Here is a 17,852-nt window from a genome sequence, read left to right as displayed (position 1 = left end):
CTGTTTTTGTGCCAGTACCACACTGTCTTGATGACCACAGCTTTGTAGTACAACCTGAAATCTGGCATTGTGATGCCCCCAGCTATGGTTTCCTTTTTTAAAATTCCCCTGGCTATTCTGGGTCATTTCTGATTCCACACAAATCTTAAAATAATTTGTTCCAACTCTCTGAAGAAAGTCCATGGTATTTTGATAGGGATTGCATTAAAAGTGTAAGTTGCCCTGGGTAACATTGACATTTTCACTATTTTAATTCTTCCAATCCATGAGCATGGAATATTTTTCCATCTCTTTGTGTCTTCCTCAATTTCTTTCAGAAGTGCTCTATAGTCTTTAGGGTATAGATCCTTTACCTCTTTTGTTAGGTTTATTCCTAGGTATCTTATGCTTTTTCTATATGTTTGCAAATTGAACACCAATAAAAAATAAATTTATAAAAAATAAGATTTTCTATTTCTCCTTGAGTCATGTCAATGTTTCTGGGAATTTGTCCATTTCATCTGTGTTAGTTAATGTGTTGGCATACAATTGTTCCAATATGTTCTCTTTTTTAAAATTTTTGTATATTCTTATTGGAGTTTGCTATGCCAACATATGGTAAAACACCCAGTGCTCATCCCATCAAGTGTCCCTCTCAGTGCCTGTCACCCAGTCACCCCATCCCCCCGCCCATCTCCCCTTCCACTGCCCCTTGTTTGTTTCCCAGAGTTAGGAGTCACTCATGCTTTTTCACCCTCTCTGATTTTTCCCACTAATTTTATCTCCTTTCCCCTATAATCCCTTTCAGTATTTTTTATTCCCCAAATGAATGAGACCATGTAATTATCGTCCTTCTCTGGTTGACTTTCTTCGCTCAGCATGATCCCCTCCAGTTCTACCCATGTTGAAGCAAATGGTGGGTATTTCTCATTTCTAATGGCTGAGTAATAGTCCACTTTATACATAGACCACATCTTCTTTATCCATCCATCTTTTGATGGACACCAAAGCTCCATCCACAGTTTGGCTATTGTGGACATTGCTGCTATGAACATTGGGTGCAGGTGTCTCAGCTTTTCACTGTGTCTGTATCTTGGGGTAAATCCCCAGCAGTGCAATTGCTGGGTTGTAGGGCAGATCTATTTTTAACTCCTTGAGGAACCTCCAATATATTCTTATAATACTTTTTATTTCTGCAAGATCAGAAGTCATGTGTCTGCTTTCATTTCTGATTTTTAGAAATTTAAGTCTTCTGCCTTTTTTTGGGTCAATCTATCTGAAGGTTTACAAAGTTGGTTAAACTTTTCAGAGAACTGACTTTTAGTGTCATTGATTTTCTGCCTTATTTTACTCTCCTCCTATTCATTTATCTCTTTTCTAACCTTTATTATCTCATTCATTTTATTTGCTTTCAGCTTAGTTTTGTATTCTTTTTTTGTTTTCTTTCCTAAGAAAGTTAAATTATCAGTTTTAAATCTTTTTTTTTTAATGTTCATGTTTAAGATATAAATTTCTGAGTCCTTCTTTCACTGCATCTCCTAACTTTTGGTGTACTGTGTTCCCAGTTTTATTCATCTCCAAATACTGTATTACCATTGTGATTTCTTCTTTGACCTTTATTCTGTAATTAAAAATATGTTGTTTAGCTTCAATATATTTGTAAGTTTTCCAAATGCTATGTAAGGCTATGTTTTTGCCCTGTATTCATTCCATTTTGTTTGGAGAACATACTTGGTGTATTTTATATCTTCTAACATTTATTGAGACTTGCTTTGTGAACTAACATATGTCTATCCTGGATAATGTTCCACGTGCACTGGAGACGAATGTATTCTGCTATTGATGAGCACAGTGTGTCCCACATATGCTCTTTATGACCATTTGGTTTATGTTGCTTTTGAAATCTATTATTTCCTTGCTGACACTTAGATTTGCTCTACATCACAGGCAACACTGGCCTGCATGCACTGGGTTCTGGAGCCTGAGCCCATCTGTGAAACATCCCTGTGGGAACCCAAGAACCCCAGCTCAGCCCATATTCAGGGCCACTGATGGGTAGTGTCAGGGAGCCACCACCCTTTACAGCCCTCTCCCCTATGGACAACGGGCAGCTCCAGCCTCAACAGCAGCCAGGGCCCTGACCTTGCTCCAGGCCAGCTCTCCTTGGGCAGCGCCACACAGGTGGCTTTCGGGATTACTTTCCAACATCCTGCACCTCAGGGACACATACTGGCTCCCAGTCAGGCTTTGCTGCCACCCCAGCTGTCCTGCCCCCTGGCACAGCCACTGCCCCTGGCTCCGTGACCAATGCTGGGCCCAACAGCTGGCAGCACTGCCCAATAGCTGGCGGCACAAGCCCAGCCCCCTTGAGCTTGGGGGTTGCAGCAGCCCCTGCAGGACTGGAGAGGCGACAGGCTGCCCAGACCAGAGCTGCAGCTTTGGAGCTCTCAGCATTACACCACAAACCAGCAGGGCCCTGAGCAGCTTGGGCCCAAACACCCAGGACCACCCTTGCGGGAGCACCCCCATGACAACCACCAAAGCCAGCACTAAACACAATCCTGTGTCTGGAGGCCCGAATGCCCCTACTGTAAGTCCCAGCCTGAGGGACCTACCCACTCAGAGGTCCCCAAAGGCCCAGCCCAGAGCCCAGCAGCACTGCCAGTGAGGCCACCTGCAGGGTCATGTGCGTCCTGGGCCCTACTCCTCTTGGCCCTGCCTCTGTGCTGAGCACAGACAGGAGCAGCCCTGCCAGGACGGGCCCTTTGTCAGCTGCCCAGGGCCTGGGGAGTCACAAAAGAGCTGCACCGAGCCACAGGTCATTTCCCTCCACCTCCCAATCCACTCTTTTGGGATCTAAGAGGAAAATGCGGGCATGAGTCCATAGCTACCTGGCAAGTCACCAGTGTGCCCCTTCCCTCCAGGCTGGATGTATATGGACCTCATGTCCATGGGAAACCCTAGTCAGGGAAACCTGACCTCTGTGGTCTTGGAACAACACTGGGCATCCAGAAAGCTAGCATCCGGAATATTCCCAAGCCTTGCCCTGCAGTTTTCCCAAAGGTGGGTGGCATGAGCTGTGTCAGGTCCCAGTGGCTACAAACCCCAGGACAGGTTGCAGGGGCCCATGTCCCTTCTGCCTCCAGTCCTGCAGCACACACAACTCCTCCATGGCCCACACTTGACACTTGCCCTCCCCATGTTCTATGTTCTAGGAGTTTCCTCCATAGCTTAAAATAAAGCCTTGTTCCATGTTTGCAAAAAAAAAAAAAAAGATTTGCTGTAGTATTCATTATTGAAAGAGGAGTATTGAAGTCTTAATTATTATTGCTAAATTCACTTTGAGTCTTGAAGGATATTTTTGGGTAGATGTAGAATTCTAGTTGGTGACTATTTTCATTGAACCAAGGTTTACTTTGTCTTCCATGGTTTTTAATCAGGTAAACCATTGCCAGTTTTACTTCTAAGGTTGATACCTTAAAGCCACTATGTCTTCTTTTTTTTCAAAAAAAATTACTTACTTATTTTACAGGGAGGGGTAATAGGAGTGGGAGAGATGGTCTCAAGGAGACTCTGTGCTGAGTCTGTATGCTTCATGAGGACCAATCTCACAATTCTAATATCACAACCTAAGAAAAAAAATAGAAGTTAGAGATGGAACCAAATGAGCCACCCAGGATTCCTGTCTCCTTTCTCAGGCTGCTTTTAATTTTTTCCTCTTAATTTGGTTCTATATATTATTACTATGATAGATCTAAGGGTGGTGTTCTTTGTATAAATCCCGCCTTGACTATGGAGGTTTCATGTATCTGCAAAATAATATCATTCATTCGTTTGAGGTAACAATTGTCCATTATCTCTTCAAGCTCTGATTTAGCCTATTTATCTCATTCCCCTTCTTTGAGGAATTCATAGTATGTATGTATCTAATCTTTGATCTCTAATCCTCACTCCTGATTTTTCTCTTTTTGTCTCTCGATATTTCACTCTGAATATTTTCTACTGATCTGTATTCTAGGTCACAAATTTCCTCTTTAGCTCTTTCTAATCTGTAAAATTCATTCATTGAGTTCTAATTGTAGCCATTGTATTTCTAAAAAGTTACATATTATTCTCTTTAGAGCTTCCACATTTCTGCTAAAATTCTTAGTCTCATCTTTTAATAACTTTAATTTAAAGTTCATGTGTGCCTACTCCAAAACCAAAGACTCTTTTGGTTTTTCTATTGCTTCTGTTCTTTAAGTTCATAATACAATACTTAAATTCGGTTGGCATTATTTATTTATTTTTTTAAAGATTTATTTATTTATTCATGAGAGACACAGACTGAGAGAGAGAAGCAGAGACACAGGGAGAGGGAGAAGTAGGCTCTTCACAGGAACCCTGATGCGGGACTCATTTCCAGATACTAGGATCAGGACCTAGGCCGAAGGCAGGTGCCCAAACACTGAGCCATCCAGGCGACACTGTCTGGCATTATTTAATCAGAACTTTTATAGATAATATCTTCCATCTAAGATGTGTCTTCTTCCTCTGGAGATATGTTTATTTTTTCAAGGTGTCAGAGGCACTAGCACCCAGATCACATCTTGATACAGTTTCAGTGATTGAAATGGTCAGAAGCTGAGCTGCATTCCTACTCCTGATTTATCTCACTCCCATGGTGCAACCTGCCTGTCCCTAGTAACCAACCAGTCAGCATTAGTTCTGCAATTCCAACAAAACCTCACTGCTCAGCCACCTGGCTGATTCCTCTTAAAAATGGCTATGTCTCAAAGGAAAAAGAAACTCTGAGTAGTGAAATCCCTGGGCCTCTGTGTATATTGAATTTTATTGAGTAATCCTTTACTAAATCATTAATTCCCTTATACCTTCAATCACATTTTGGTTTTTTGTTGTATATGTTTCCTAAATAGACTTCAGCAGAAAATGGCTTAATCTTCTAATACTGAACAAGTAATTCCCCTGGTGAGGACTGAGGCTCATGCCATCCCACAGAAATGAAAACCTCTCCAAGGTCTACATTCAAGATTTTGTGCTGGAGGGATTTGGGGGTGGCCTGGAGACCCAGACCCTACTCTTCACTCTGTTTCTGGCCCTGTACATGGTGACTCTGCTGGGGAACATCCTCATGATCATCATAATTACCCTGGATGCCCGCCTGCACTCCCCAATGTACTTCTTTCTCAAGAACCTCTCCTTTGTGGACTTGTGCTACTCATCTGTGATTGCCCCCAAAGCACTGGCCAACTTCTTCTCCTCATCCAAGGTCATCACCTTTGCAGGATGTGCCACCCAGTTTTTCTTTTTCTCCCTGCTGGCCAGCACTGAATGCTTCCTCCTGGGTGTCATGGCCTATGACCGCTTCATGGCCATCTGTAACCCCTTACATTACCCCGTCACCATGTGCCAGTCTGCCTGCACTCGCCTGGTGCTGGGTGCCTACTGTGGAGGCTGCCTCAACTCTGTTGTGCAGACCAGCTTCACATTCCACCTCTCATTCTGCAGCTCCAACCGCATCAACCACTTCTTCTGTGATGTGCCCCCTCTGCTGCAGATTGCCTGTGGCAACACGGCCATCAATGAACTTCTCTTGTTTGGCATCTGTGGGCTCATCATTGTGGGGGTGACATTTGTGATCCTCATCTCCTATGGCTACATCACAGTGACCATCCTGAGGATGCGCTCAGGAACTGGGAGACACAAGATCTTCTCCACCTGTGGCTCCCACATGACTGCAGTGACCCTCTTTTTTGGGACTCTCTTTGTCATGTATGCCCAGCCAGGAGCAATTGAGTCCATGGAGCAGGGCAAGGTGATCTCTGTCTTCTACACGCTGGTCATCCCAATGCTCAATCCTCTCATCTACAGTCTGCGAAACAAGGATGTGAAGGAGGCTGTGCAGAGGCTGGGGCAGATACACAGAGCCATGTGAAGTATGTGCTGTAGGGAGTCAGTGTGTCCTGCAGGCTTGATGGAAGATATTGAGGTTGCCACAGATGGGGAGCTCAGTTTTCTTTAAATGGCATATTTCTCAAACAAGAAGAATAAGTTTTAGATAAATCTCATATGCTATCTACAACCAACAATGATATATTGTGCCCATCAAAATTAATGGGTTGATTTTAGTTTCAGTGCTTTTTTCAGAATAAAATTTTTAGAAATGACTCTTCAGTCTTGGAAACAAATTGAGGTTTGCTGCACAGAAAGTCGGGAAATGGCGTAACTGGGTGATGGGCATTAAGCTGGGCATGTGATGTGATGAACACTGGTGTTATATGCAATTGATGATTTATTGAAAACTACATCTGAAACATGATGTAGCATATATTGGCTAACTGAATTAAATTTTTAAAAATACAATAATAAAAAGCCATTAACATAGTGAAATGAGGAAGTCCTGGTCCTCCATGCAACGGTACCCTCGAGACACTGAAAGAGAGTGTCATGATCTTACAAAAGTGATGATTATATGGCAATTGGTAAAAAGATAAAAAATTATAGACCTGTTCTGGAGTGTGGTCCAAGACAAATTATCTCATGTGCATGTTGGCCATGTCTATGTTTTCCTCTGTGAGATTTTTTAAATAATGAATTTATTTTTTATTGGTGTTCAATTTGCAAACATACAGAATAACACCCAGTGCTCATCCCATCAAGTGCCCCTGTCAGTGCCCGTCACCCATTCACCCCCACCCCCGCCCTCCTCCTCTTCCACCACCCCTAGTTCGTTTCCCAGAGTTAGGAGTCTCCCATGTTCTGTCTCCCTTTCTGATTTTTCCTACCCATTTCTTCTCCTTTCCCTTCTATTCCCTTTCACTATTATTTATATTCCCCAAATGAATGAGAACATACACTGTTTGTCCTTCTCCGATTGACTCATTTCACTCAGCATAATACCCTCCAGTTCCATCCACATTGAAGCAAATGGTGGGTATTTGTCATTTCTAATGGCTGAGTAATATTTCGTTGTATACATAAACCACATCTTCTTTATCCATTCATCTTTCGACGGACACGGAGGCTCCTTCCACAGTTTGACTATTGTGGACTTGCTGCTAGAAACATTGGGTGCAGGTGTCCCAGCGTTTCATTGCATCTGTGTATTTGGGGTAAATCTCCAACAGTGCAATTGCTGGGTCGTAGGGCAGGTCTATTTTTAACTCTTTCAGGAACCCCCACACAGTTTTCCAGAGTGGCTGCACCAGTTCACATTCCCACCAACAGTGTAAGATGGTTCCCTTTCTCCACATCCTCTCCAACATTTGTGGTTTCCTGCCTTGTTAATTTTCCCCATTCTCACTGGTGTGAGGTGGTATCTTATTGTGCTTTTGATTTGTATTTCCCTGATGGCAAGTGATGCAGAGCATTTTCTCATGTGCGTGTTTGCCATGTCTATGTCTTCCTCTGTGAGATTTCGGTTCATGTCTTTTGCCCATTTCATGATTGGATTGTTTGTTTCTTTGCTGTTGAGTTTAAGAAGTTTTTCATAGATCTTGGAAACTAGCCCTTTATCTGATACGTCATTTGCAAATGTCTTGTCCCATTGTGTAGGTTGTATTTTAGGTTTGTTGACTGTATCATTTGCTGTGCAAAAGCTTCTTATCTTGATGAAGTCCCAATAGTTCATTTTTGCTCTTGTTTCTTTTGCCTTCATGGATGTATCTTGTAAGAAGTTGCTGTGGCCGAGTTCAAAAAGGGTGTTGCCTGTGTTCTCCTCTAGGATTTTGATGGAATCTTGTCTCACATTAGATCTTTCATCCATTTTGAGTTTATCTTTGTGTCTGGTGCAAGAGAGTGGTCCAGTTTCATTCTTCTGCATGTGGATGTCCAATGTTCCCAACACCATTTATTGAAGAGACTGTCTTTTTTCCAGTGGATAGTCTTTCCTCCTTTATCGAATATTAGTTGACCATAAAGTTGAGGGTCCACTTCTGGGTTCTCTATTCTGTTCCATTGATCTATGTGCCTGTTTTTGTGCCAGTACCACAATGTCTTGATGACCACAGCTTTGTAGTACAACCTGAATTCTGGCATTGTGATGCCCCCAGCTATGGTTTCCTTTTTTAAAATTCCCCTGGCTATTCGGGGTCTTTTCTGATTCCACACAAATCTTAAAATAATTTGTTCCAACTCTCTGAAGAAAGTCCATGGTATTTTGATAGGGATTGCATTAAGCTCTGCCTCACTTGCCATCAGGAAAATACAAATGCTGAGTGAAATGAGTAAATCAGAGAAGGACAACCATTATATTTTCTCATTCTTTTGGGGAATATAAATAATAGTTAAAGGGAATAGAAGGGAAGGGAGAAGAAATTGGTAGGAAATATCAGAAAGGGAGACAGAACATGAAGACTCCTAACTCTGGGTAACGAACTATGGGTGGTGGAAGGGGAGGAGGGCGGGGGGTGGGGGTGAATGGGTGACGGGCACTGACGGGGGCACTTGACGGGATGAGCACTAGGTGTTATTCTGTATGTTTGCAAATTGAACATCAATAAAAAATAAATGCATTATGAAAGAAATAAATTTTAAAAATTAAAAAATAAAGACAAATTAATTAATTAATTAAAAGGCACATGCACCACTAGACCACCTCCTCTCCTAGTAGTTGTGGAGGTCGAAACCCTTGCCCTTCCACAGAGTAGGGACGGTGACTGAGGTAAATAGAGAGGCATCCTCACTGCTCGCCAAACACTTTCTAAGCTCTTGTTTTTCAAACACATTTCAGTTTTATAAATTTGAAAAGCAACTTTTAATTGATCCTCTTCCAAGAACAGAAATGTATTCAGGGTGGTCTTCTCCCACTCTGGGATCACTGTTTGCTGTCGGGGACCAACAACAAACTGAGATGAACCCAAAGAGGATTGTTTCCTAACAGTTCATTTCAGCTCACAGAAGAATGATACGCCTAAGGTGATAGGAAGCCGCGAGAAAATTTCTTTAGGCTCAGGACTTCACACTTGCCACTCCCGGGAGGACAGTACACGTAGGGCCACAGAGTTGGCTCTTAGTCTGCTCATATCTTCTGTTTATCTTGGAGCCCCAAGAGACTTCTGGGCTTTGGTGCCTGGCCATGTAGGGGAGGGTGGGTCAGGAAAGCTTAGGGACAGGTGTACCCAGGAGAGCCAGAGGTCCCAATGCACTCCAGAGGTCAAAATACAAACAAGCTTTCTTAATTGGCCATTCAAGGCTCCAAGTCCCAGCCTTGTAGGTGGAAAGAACTTCCCAGCATGGTGGCCCCAAGATACACGTCCTTGTGCTGCTGCCTGGAGGACGCAACAAAACTCAGAAGGTGAGGTGAGCAAAGACCATTCTGTCCCCTGATTCTACCAGGACAAGGAGCTTCTAGAATACGGAACTTAGGGCACTCATCTAGACTCTCCCTGGACCCTGAGGGCCCTCTCCTATCCCCTTCCCACTCTCTCTTCATTGCCTGGGAAGCCAGAGCTGAAGGAGGAGGGCTGCATTCCTCGGCTCACACTACGTTATCATCCGCACCTGAGGGCCAGGAGCTCAGAGACCCTGGGAGAGCAGGTGCTCGCTGTGTGAGCTTTAACAGTCATGACTCTCACCTGGAAGAGGTAAGGGTCAAGGCAACCATCCCTCAGGGGTCCCAGGGTATGAAGGACACGGTGTGTGTAAGGGAGGCATCAGAGCTATGGTATACAGTAAGCACTCAGGGCTTGCCTCAGCAGCTGAAGGGGTGACCCCACTCCTGCCCTGGTAACACTGTCTTGGGCTTCAGGGTCATTCCATCTGAAGGAACAGGTTTTCAATTCAATCAGAGGATCACAGCTCCAGGCTCCCTCATGACCTGAAGTGCATTTCTCAGGCTCAAATCGTTAGCTCCCCAGAGTACTGAGCACACACACTTCTAAGGGACATGGCCACGGGGTGGGAGATACAGAAATAGTGTAGACCAAGGCCAGCCCTGGGAGCTCATGGCTCTGCAGGAAGGCAGACATGACAACAAAGACCGCAAGATATTGGGACACGGGCAGTGAGGGGGTGTGACCAGACTGCTGATGGCACCAAAAGGAAACAGTCACATCAGAGAGGTGATGGAGAGGTAAAGATGGGAGACAGGAGAGCAGGTCACAGCGAAACAGTGCATGGGGGTGACAGACATTAGCGGCATAACTAGAGAATAGATAAATCCCAGCATTATGTCCCCTGTTGGATCTGGGGTCACCTGACATGGCCCCTCCTGGGTTCCTCTCCAGGATCCCTCAGCTGGGGGGGAAGCTGTCACTCATTTGTATTAGGGAGCAATATGACATGAGGGAGGGTGTGACTATTCCACACTGGGAACTAGCCACCTGTTTGTTAAATGGGATTATTAGAGAGGAACGGGGTTGACTTCCAGGCTCTCTGTTCTGTTCCATCAGCAGATGGTCAATCTGCTAATGCCACCATCGTTTCATTGCCGCTACTTATGATTGTCTGTCGTGCAAATCCCCCCACGCTGTTTGTCTCCTCAAGAATGTCTTAGACACACTCAATTTTACACATTTCAGCACGCAGTTTAGGATCAGCTTTTCCGATTCCGCAATAAAAAAATCACTGGGATCACACTGACTCAGTTCAGTGTGTGGAGAACTGGCATCATTGCAATACTCAGTGCTTGTTGGGAACCTGCCACATCCCGCCATGTCACTTAATCTACTTTGGTTTCTCTCAACAGTTTTATGCATTCGTGGATTACAGACAACTTGGTGTCCGACATACGATAATTTTTATATGTTACTTAATTAGCTTTTGTTGGTAAGTTTGCATATATACTTGTAATTTAGATGGCATATTTTTTAAATTTTTTCTTATAAAGTCCTTTTCAGATTTTGCCATTATGATTACATGTGCTCATAAAATAACATGGAAATTTGATCCTCTTCTATTATATTGAAGATATTGTATGATTATTTTATTAGATTTTGTCGTAATTAGGAGAAGTATCTTTTTTTTACAGGGAAAGCCATCTAGTACTGGGATCTTTTATATGGAAAGATTTTAAAGAACTTCTTATATTTCTCAAACTATGGATCTCATATATCTTCTACTTCGTTGGGTTGGGAGAATCCACTGGGCATGGATGATATCTTTCTAATAGTTTGCCATTTTTATCAACATTTCAAGTTATGAAAACATTCTGTCACGATCCACTCCAATTCTAGGATCTCAGTGGTATCCTCCTTTCACTCCTGACATCAGAAATTTTTGCCTTTTCTCCTTCATCCTTCCAAAGTCTTGTCATCTTATCAGTCTTCCCAAATAATCATCTTTTGGTATAACATCTCTGGTGTGTTTCTGTTTACTGTTTAATGAAGTTGATTCTTTACTTTCTTCCTTTCTATTTCCTTGGGATTTCATTCACTAATCTTTTATAATATTTTCAAATAAATACTGATTTGCTGTTTTTCTGCCTTTCTAGCATATGGATAGAAGCCTATAAATTTCCCTTTGAACACAGTCTTAAATGTATCCTGATAATATTTTTGTTGCTCATCTTACACAATTTTAAATTTCAAAATTATTGTTTAGACCTGCAGCTTACTTACATTTTATTTTGATATGTATATTTTTAATTGAAGTTCGATTTGCCAACACGTTTTTTTAAAGATTTTATTTATTTATTCATGAGACACACACAGAGAGAGAGGCAGAGACACAGGAGAGGGAGAAGCAGGCTCCATGCAGGCATCTGTATCTTTGGGGTAAATCCCCAGCAGTGCCATTGCTGGGTTGTAGGGCAGGTCTATTTAAACTCTTTGAGGAACCTCCACCCAGTTTTCCAGAGTGGCTGCACCAGCTCACATTCCCACCAACAGTGCAAGAGGGCTCCCTTTTCTCCGCATCCTCTCCAACATCTGTTGTTTCCTGTCTTGTTAAGTTTCACCATTCTCACTAGTGTGAGGTGGGGTCTCCTTGTGGTTTTGATTTGTATTTCCCTGATGACAAGAGATGTGGAGCATTTTCTCATGTGCTTGTTGTCCATGTGTATGTATTCTTAGGTGAAATTTATGTTCAATCTTTTGCCCATTTCACGATTGGATTGTCTGATTCTTTGCTGTTGAGTTTAATAAGTTCTTTATAGATCTTGGATACTAGCCCTTGATCTGATACGTCATTTGCAAATATCTTCTCACATCTGTAGCTTGTCTTTTAGTGTTGTTGACTGTTTCTTTTGCTGTGCAGAAGCTTTTAATCTTTTTTATATGTCTTTAAATTTTTATTTATTTATGATAGTCACACAGAGAGAGAGAGAGAGAGAGAGGCAGAGACATAGGCAGAGGGAGAAGCAGGCTCCATGCACTGGGAGCCCGACATGGGATTTGATCCTGGGTCTCCAGGATCGTGCCCTGGGCCAAAGGCAGGCACTAAACCACTGCACCACCCAGGGATCCCAAAGCTTTTTATCTTATTAAGTCCCAATAGTTCATTTTTGCTTTTCTTTCCCTTGCCTTCATAGATGGATCTTCAAGAAGTTGCTGTGGCCAAGTTCAAAAGGGGTGTTGCCTGTGTTCTCCTCTAGGATTTTGATGGATTCTTGTCTCACATTCTTTCTGCCATCACTGAGCTCCCCTCACCCCCAAGGTCAGTTTCCTGCTACCTAAAGGTCACATCTGCTTCTCCTCCTGTGTGGGGACAAATTCTCTCCACTTAGTGTCATTTTATTTATTTTTCGATAAATACCTCTCTTTATTAAGGCTGTTCACAAACACATGGACATGAAACTAAGGCAGTAATGGATTACCTATCACACGCACCAACTTCAATATTATCAACTGAGAGCTGATCATATCCAATCCCTCTAAATAGTGAGGACTTTAAAGAAAGACAACTCTAATATTACTATTATCCTTTAAACAATCATGACTTCTTAATATTGTAAAATTTCCATTTAGTGTTTTAATTGTCCTGATTGACTCCTTTTTCCTTTCTGGTGTGTTTTGGAACAGAATTCATAACATCCTTACACCGTGTTCTCATGATGCATCTAAAGTCTCTCATTCATTGGCTGCCTGTCCCTCTATTTTCATTTCAATATTATTACTCACCCTATTTATTGAACAAACAGGTTGCTTATCATGCATAGCTTCTCACAGACATCACAGATTTTGCTGACCTTGTCCCTGTAGGGTTGATTAGCATATTCTGTTGCTCCTTATTTTTCCTGTAAACTCGTAGGTCTAAAGGCTCAGTCTGACTCACAATTGATTTTCTGGCAGGAATATTTCATAAGTGTTGTGTGTACCTCCACTGAGAGGTCCACCTGGCTGCATCTCCTGTTTTATAATCTTAGTGGCCATGAATAATCTTACCTGAATTTGTTGTCTCATTATGGGTTTATCAGATGATAATATTCAAATTCCATAATTCAATTTTTATTTATTAGTTGCAGGATTGTATAAAGGAAAAATCACTCTAAACATTTACTTCCTCACTGTGAGGGTCACTGTGTGAGAGTCACAGCATCACCTTCTAAAGATAGCCAAAGAAGGGACTTTTTCTTCAACATTATGAACAAGTGTGGCCTTTCATTTTTTATTATATCCACTGTGTTCAATTCTCTGGTTCTAGAAGAGTTTCATCACAAAAAGCTACAAGTACTCTTCCATCCCTCTCTCCCAACCATATTTTGGCAAACAAATCCACTTCTGTCCCTCTTCTGCACATTTTATATAAATGGACTTATAGAATATTCAGGCTTTTGTGTCTAGCTTCATTTACTCAGCATAATGTTTTCAAGGCTCATCCATGCTCTGTCTTGTAGCAGATCATTATTCCTTTTGGGGCTCCAGGTGGATCACATAGCTCAGCATCGGGCTGTTGATTTGGGCTCAGGTCATGATCTCAGGGTTGGGAGTCAAGCCCCATATTGGACTCCATGCTGGGCATGGATCCTACTTAAGATTCCCCCTCTCCCCTTATCTCCTTTTGCCCCTCTTCCAGCTCACCTGTACACTCCCTCTCAGACCCCCCCCCACACACACGAGAACTTTATTTCTTTTCTAGATGAATATTGTTCCACTGTATGAATATTTCACATTTTGTTTATCTCTTCACCATTTCATGGGCATTTGGCTTGCATTGACTTTTAGCTCTTATGAATATTGCTATTATGAACATTTGTGTACAGGCTTTTATGTGAACACGTATTGTCATTTCTTTTGGTCACATACCTACATGTGGATTAGGGTGCATCATAGGGAAACCCTGTGTCTATCTGAAGGATGGCAAGACTACTTTCTACTGAGGCTGTGCCACTCTTATATTTGTACTGGCAGTGAGTGAAGGTTCTAATGTCCAGATTCTCACCAACACTTGTTCTTCTCTATCTTTAAAAATAATTGTAGCCATTCTAACTAACAAAGTGGAATCTCATGGTGGTTTTGACCCACAGTTCCCTAACAACTAAGGACATTGAGTATCTTCTCTTATACTTATTGGCAAGTTCTACATTTTCTTTGGAGAAATGTCCATGCAAGTCTTGGCCATTTTAAAATTTGACTCTATTTTTGTTGCAGAGTTGGAAAAGTTCTGTGTATTCCATCGATACTAGATTCCTATGAGTTATGTAATTTGTCAAAATTTTGTTCCATATGGGTTTTGTTTCATCTTCTTGATAGTGTCCTTCAATGTGCAAGATCAATTTGTCTATTTCATTTTATTTTTTATATTTATTTTTTATTTTTAAACGTTTATTTATTTATTTTGAGAGATGGAGAGAGCTTGGGAGAGAAGGGGGAGAGACAGATGGGAGACAGAGAATCCCAGGCAGACTCCTTGCTGAGTGTGGAGCCAGACTTGGAACTCGATCTCACGAGCCTGAGATCATAACCTGAGCCAAAATCAAGAGTATGAGCCACCCTGGCATCCCCACATTGCAACTTCATTTTGCATTTCACAGACAATTAATGATGTTAAGCATTGCTTTCTTTTTTAATGTATTTAATTAAATACATAAAGAAAAATTCAATTTATTAGTTCATGTGTTTATGACAAATCCACAGGGTTAAATAACCACTACCACAGTCAAGGTACAGTATAGTTCTATCTCCCCCCAAAATTTCTCTGATGCTGTACCTTTGTAACCAGCACCTCTCCTACATTTATACTTAATGTAATTATCAAATATGATTAGTTTATATATACCAATATGCCATGGTTTTCAGTTTTTCTTTCTACTCTTTGTTATTTTTCTTCCTTTCACATTATTATGGAATAATCTAGCATGTTCCTAAATCCAATTTTATTTCTACTATTGGCATTTTAGCTATATGTTCTTGTGTTTACCTAGCAGTTGCACTAGCGTTTATAATATGCATCTTTAATCTAGTAGTCTATTTTCAACTAATCCTATAACCATTGTATAAAGTAATAACATTCTCAGAGCATACTTCTATTTCTCCCCTCCCATTCTTTAACCCATTCTTTCATATATGTTATTTCTATATATGTATGAAATCCTATAATACGGGGGTGTCTGAGTGGCTCAGTTGGCTAAGCTCCGACTCTTCATGTTGGCTCAGGTCGGAAACTAAAAGTCATGAGATTGAGCCCTGCATTGGGCTCTCCACTGAACGTGGAGCCTGACTGGGACTGTCTGCCTCTTCCTCTGCTCCTTCCCCTGTGCACAAGCTCTCTCACTCTCTGTCCGTAAACAAACAAAAAAACCTACAACAAATATTAGTTTTAAAACAACTGTCTTTAAATTTTTTAACCTTTTATTTTCAGGCTGTAGGTGTCCTTATGTCTAAAATAAGTCTCTTGTAGACAGCAAATAGATGGGTCCTGCTTTTTAATCCAGTCTGAAACCCTGCGCCTTTTGATGGGATCATTAAGCCCATTCACATTCAGAGTTACTATTGAAAGATATGAGTTTAGTGTTATCATGATACCTATTCAGTCCCTGTTTTTGTGGATTGTTCCATTGGACGTCTTCTTAAAGAGGAATTTTAAGAGATCCCCTTAAAATTTCTTGCAGAGCTGGTTTGGTGGTCACATATTCTTTCAGTTCTTACCGGTCTTGGAAGCTCTTTATCTCTCGTTCTATTCTGAATGAGAGAGCTTCCACATTTCTGCTAAAATTCTTAGTCTCATCTTTTAATAACTTTAAAGTTCATGTGTGCTAACTCCAAAACCAAAGACTCTTTTGGTTTTTCTATTGCTTCTGTTCTTTAAGTTCATAATACAATACTTAATTCGGCATTATTTATTTTTTTAAAGATTTATTTATTTATTCATGAGAGACACAGACTGAGAGAGGAAGCAGAGACACAGGCAGAGGGAGAAGCAGGCCGCTCACAGGGACCCTGATGCGGGACTCATTCCCGGATACTGGGATCAGGACCTAGGCCAAAGGCAGGTGCCCAACCACTGAGCCATCCAGTCCACCCTGTCTGGCATTATTTAATCAGAACTTTTATAGATAATATCTGCCATCTAAGATGTGTCTTCCTCTGGAGATATGTTTATTTTTTCAAGGTGTCAGAGGCACTAGCATCCAGATCACATCTTGATACAGTTTCAGTGATTGAAATGGTCAGAAGCTGAGCTGCATTCCTACTCCTGATTTATCTCACTCCCATGGTGCAACCTGCCTGTCCCTAGTAACCAACCACTGTCAGCATTAGTTCTGCAAATCCGACAAAACCTCACCGCTCAGCCGCCTGGCCTCTCAGATTCCTCTTCAAAATGGCTATGTCTCAAGGGAAAAAGAAACTCTGAGTAATGAAATCCCTGGGCCTCTGTGTATATTGAATTTTGTTGAATAATTCTTTACTAAATCATTAATTCCCTTATACCTTCAATCACATTTTGTTTTTTTGTTGTATATGTTTCCTAAATAGACTTCAGCAGAAATTCAGCTTAATCTGCTAATACTGGACCAGTAATTACCCTGGTGAGAAGTGAGGCTCATGAAATCCCACAGTAATGAAAACCTCTCCAAGGTCTACATTCAAGATTTTGTGTTGGAGGGATTTGGGGGTGGCCTGGTGACCCAGGTGCTACTCTTCACTCTGTTTCTGGCCCTGTACATGGTGACTTTGCTGGGGAACATCCTCATGATCATCATAATTACCCTGGATACCCGCCTGCACTCCCCAATGTACTTCTTCCTCAAGAACCTCTCCTTTGTGGACTTGTGCTACTCATCTGTGATCGCCCCCAAAGCACTGGCCAACTTCTTCTCCTCATCCAAGGTCATCACCTTTGCAGGATGTGCCACCCAGTTTTTCTTTATCTCCCTGATGGCAACCACTGAATGCTTCCTCCTGGGTGTCATGGCCTACGACCGCTTCATGGCCATCTGTAGCCCCTTGAGCTACCCGAGCACCATGTGCCAGTCTGCCTGCATTCGCCTGGTGCTGGGCGCCTACTGTGGAGGCTGCTTCAACTCTGTTGTGCAGACCAGCTTCACATTCCACCTCTCATTCTGCAGCTCCAACCGCATCAACCACTTCTTCTGTGATGTGCCCCCTCTGCTCCAGATCGCCTGTGGCAACACGGCCATCAATGAACTTCTCTTGTTTGGCATCTGTGGGCTCATCATTGTGGGTGTGACGTTTGTGATCCTCATCTCCTATGGCTACATCACAGTGACCATCCTGAGGATGCGCTCAGGAACTGGGAGACACAAGATCTTCTCCACCTGTGGCTCCCACATGACTGTAGTGACTCTCTTTTTTGGGACTCTCTTTGTCATGTATGCCCAGCCAGGAGCAATTGAGTCCATGGAGCAGGGCAAGGTGGTCTCTGTCTTCTACACACTGGTCATCCCAATGCTCAATCCTCTCATCTACAGTCTGCGAAACAAGGATGTGAAGGAGGCTGTGCAGAGGCTGGGCCAGAAACACACATTCACATGA

The 17,852-nt window shown here is 42.2% G+C and overlaps 2 protein-coding genes across 2 annotated transcripts; both read left to right on the top strand.

Annotated features, from left to right (window-relative positions):
• The first annotated feature begins 4,963 nt into the window (after positions 1–4,963).
• On the top strand, positions 4,964–5,914 carry LOC121496996 (olfactory receptor 12-like). The gene has a single exon (XM_041765966.1). The coding sequence runs from the start codon at positions 4,964–4,966 to the stop codon at positions 5,912–5,914; it is 951 nt and encodes a 316-aa protein (XP_041621900.1).
• A 10,987-nt stretch (positions 5,915–16,901) lies between these two features.
• On the top strand, positions 16,902–17,852 carry LOC121496587 (olfactory receptor 12-like). Its single transcript, XM_041765022.1, has one exon. It carries the CDS (start codon positions 16,902–16,904, stop codon positions 17,850–17,852), a length of 951 nt encoding a protein of 316 aa, XP_041620956.1.

The sequence above is a fragment of the Vulpes lagopus genome, chromosome 8 (genome assembly GCF_018345385.1).
Source record: "Vulpes lagopus strain Blue_001 chromosome 8, ASM1834538v1, whole genome shotgun sequence".
NCBI classification, from domain to species: Eukaryota; Metazoa; Chordata; class Mammalia; order Carnivora; family Canidae; genus Vulpes; species Vulpes lagopus.
Note: the sequence above shows the minus strand (reverse complement) of the source record. Positions and strands in the feature narration are given on the sequence as shown.

What these genes read in the sequence shown, in the direction of transcription:
- LOC121496587 (XM_041765022.1), top strand. Translation starts at nt 16,902, where the DNA reads ATGAAATCCCACAGTAATGAAAACCTCTCCAAGGTCTACATTCAAGAT.
- LOC121496996 (XM_041765966.1), top strand. Translation starts at nt 4,964, where the DNA reads ATGCCATCCCACAGAAATGAAAACCTCTCCAAGGTCTACATTCAAGAT.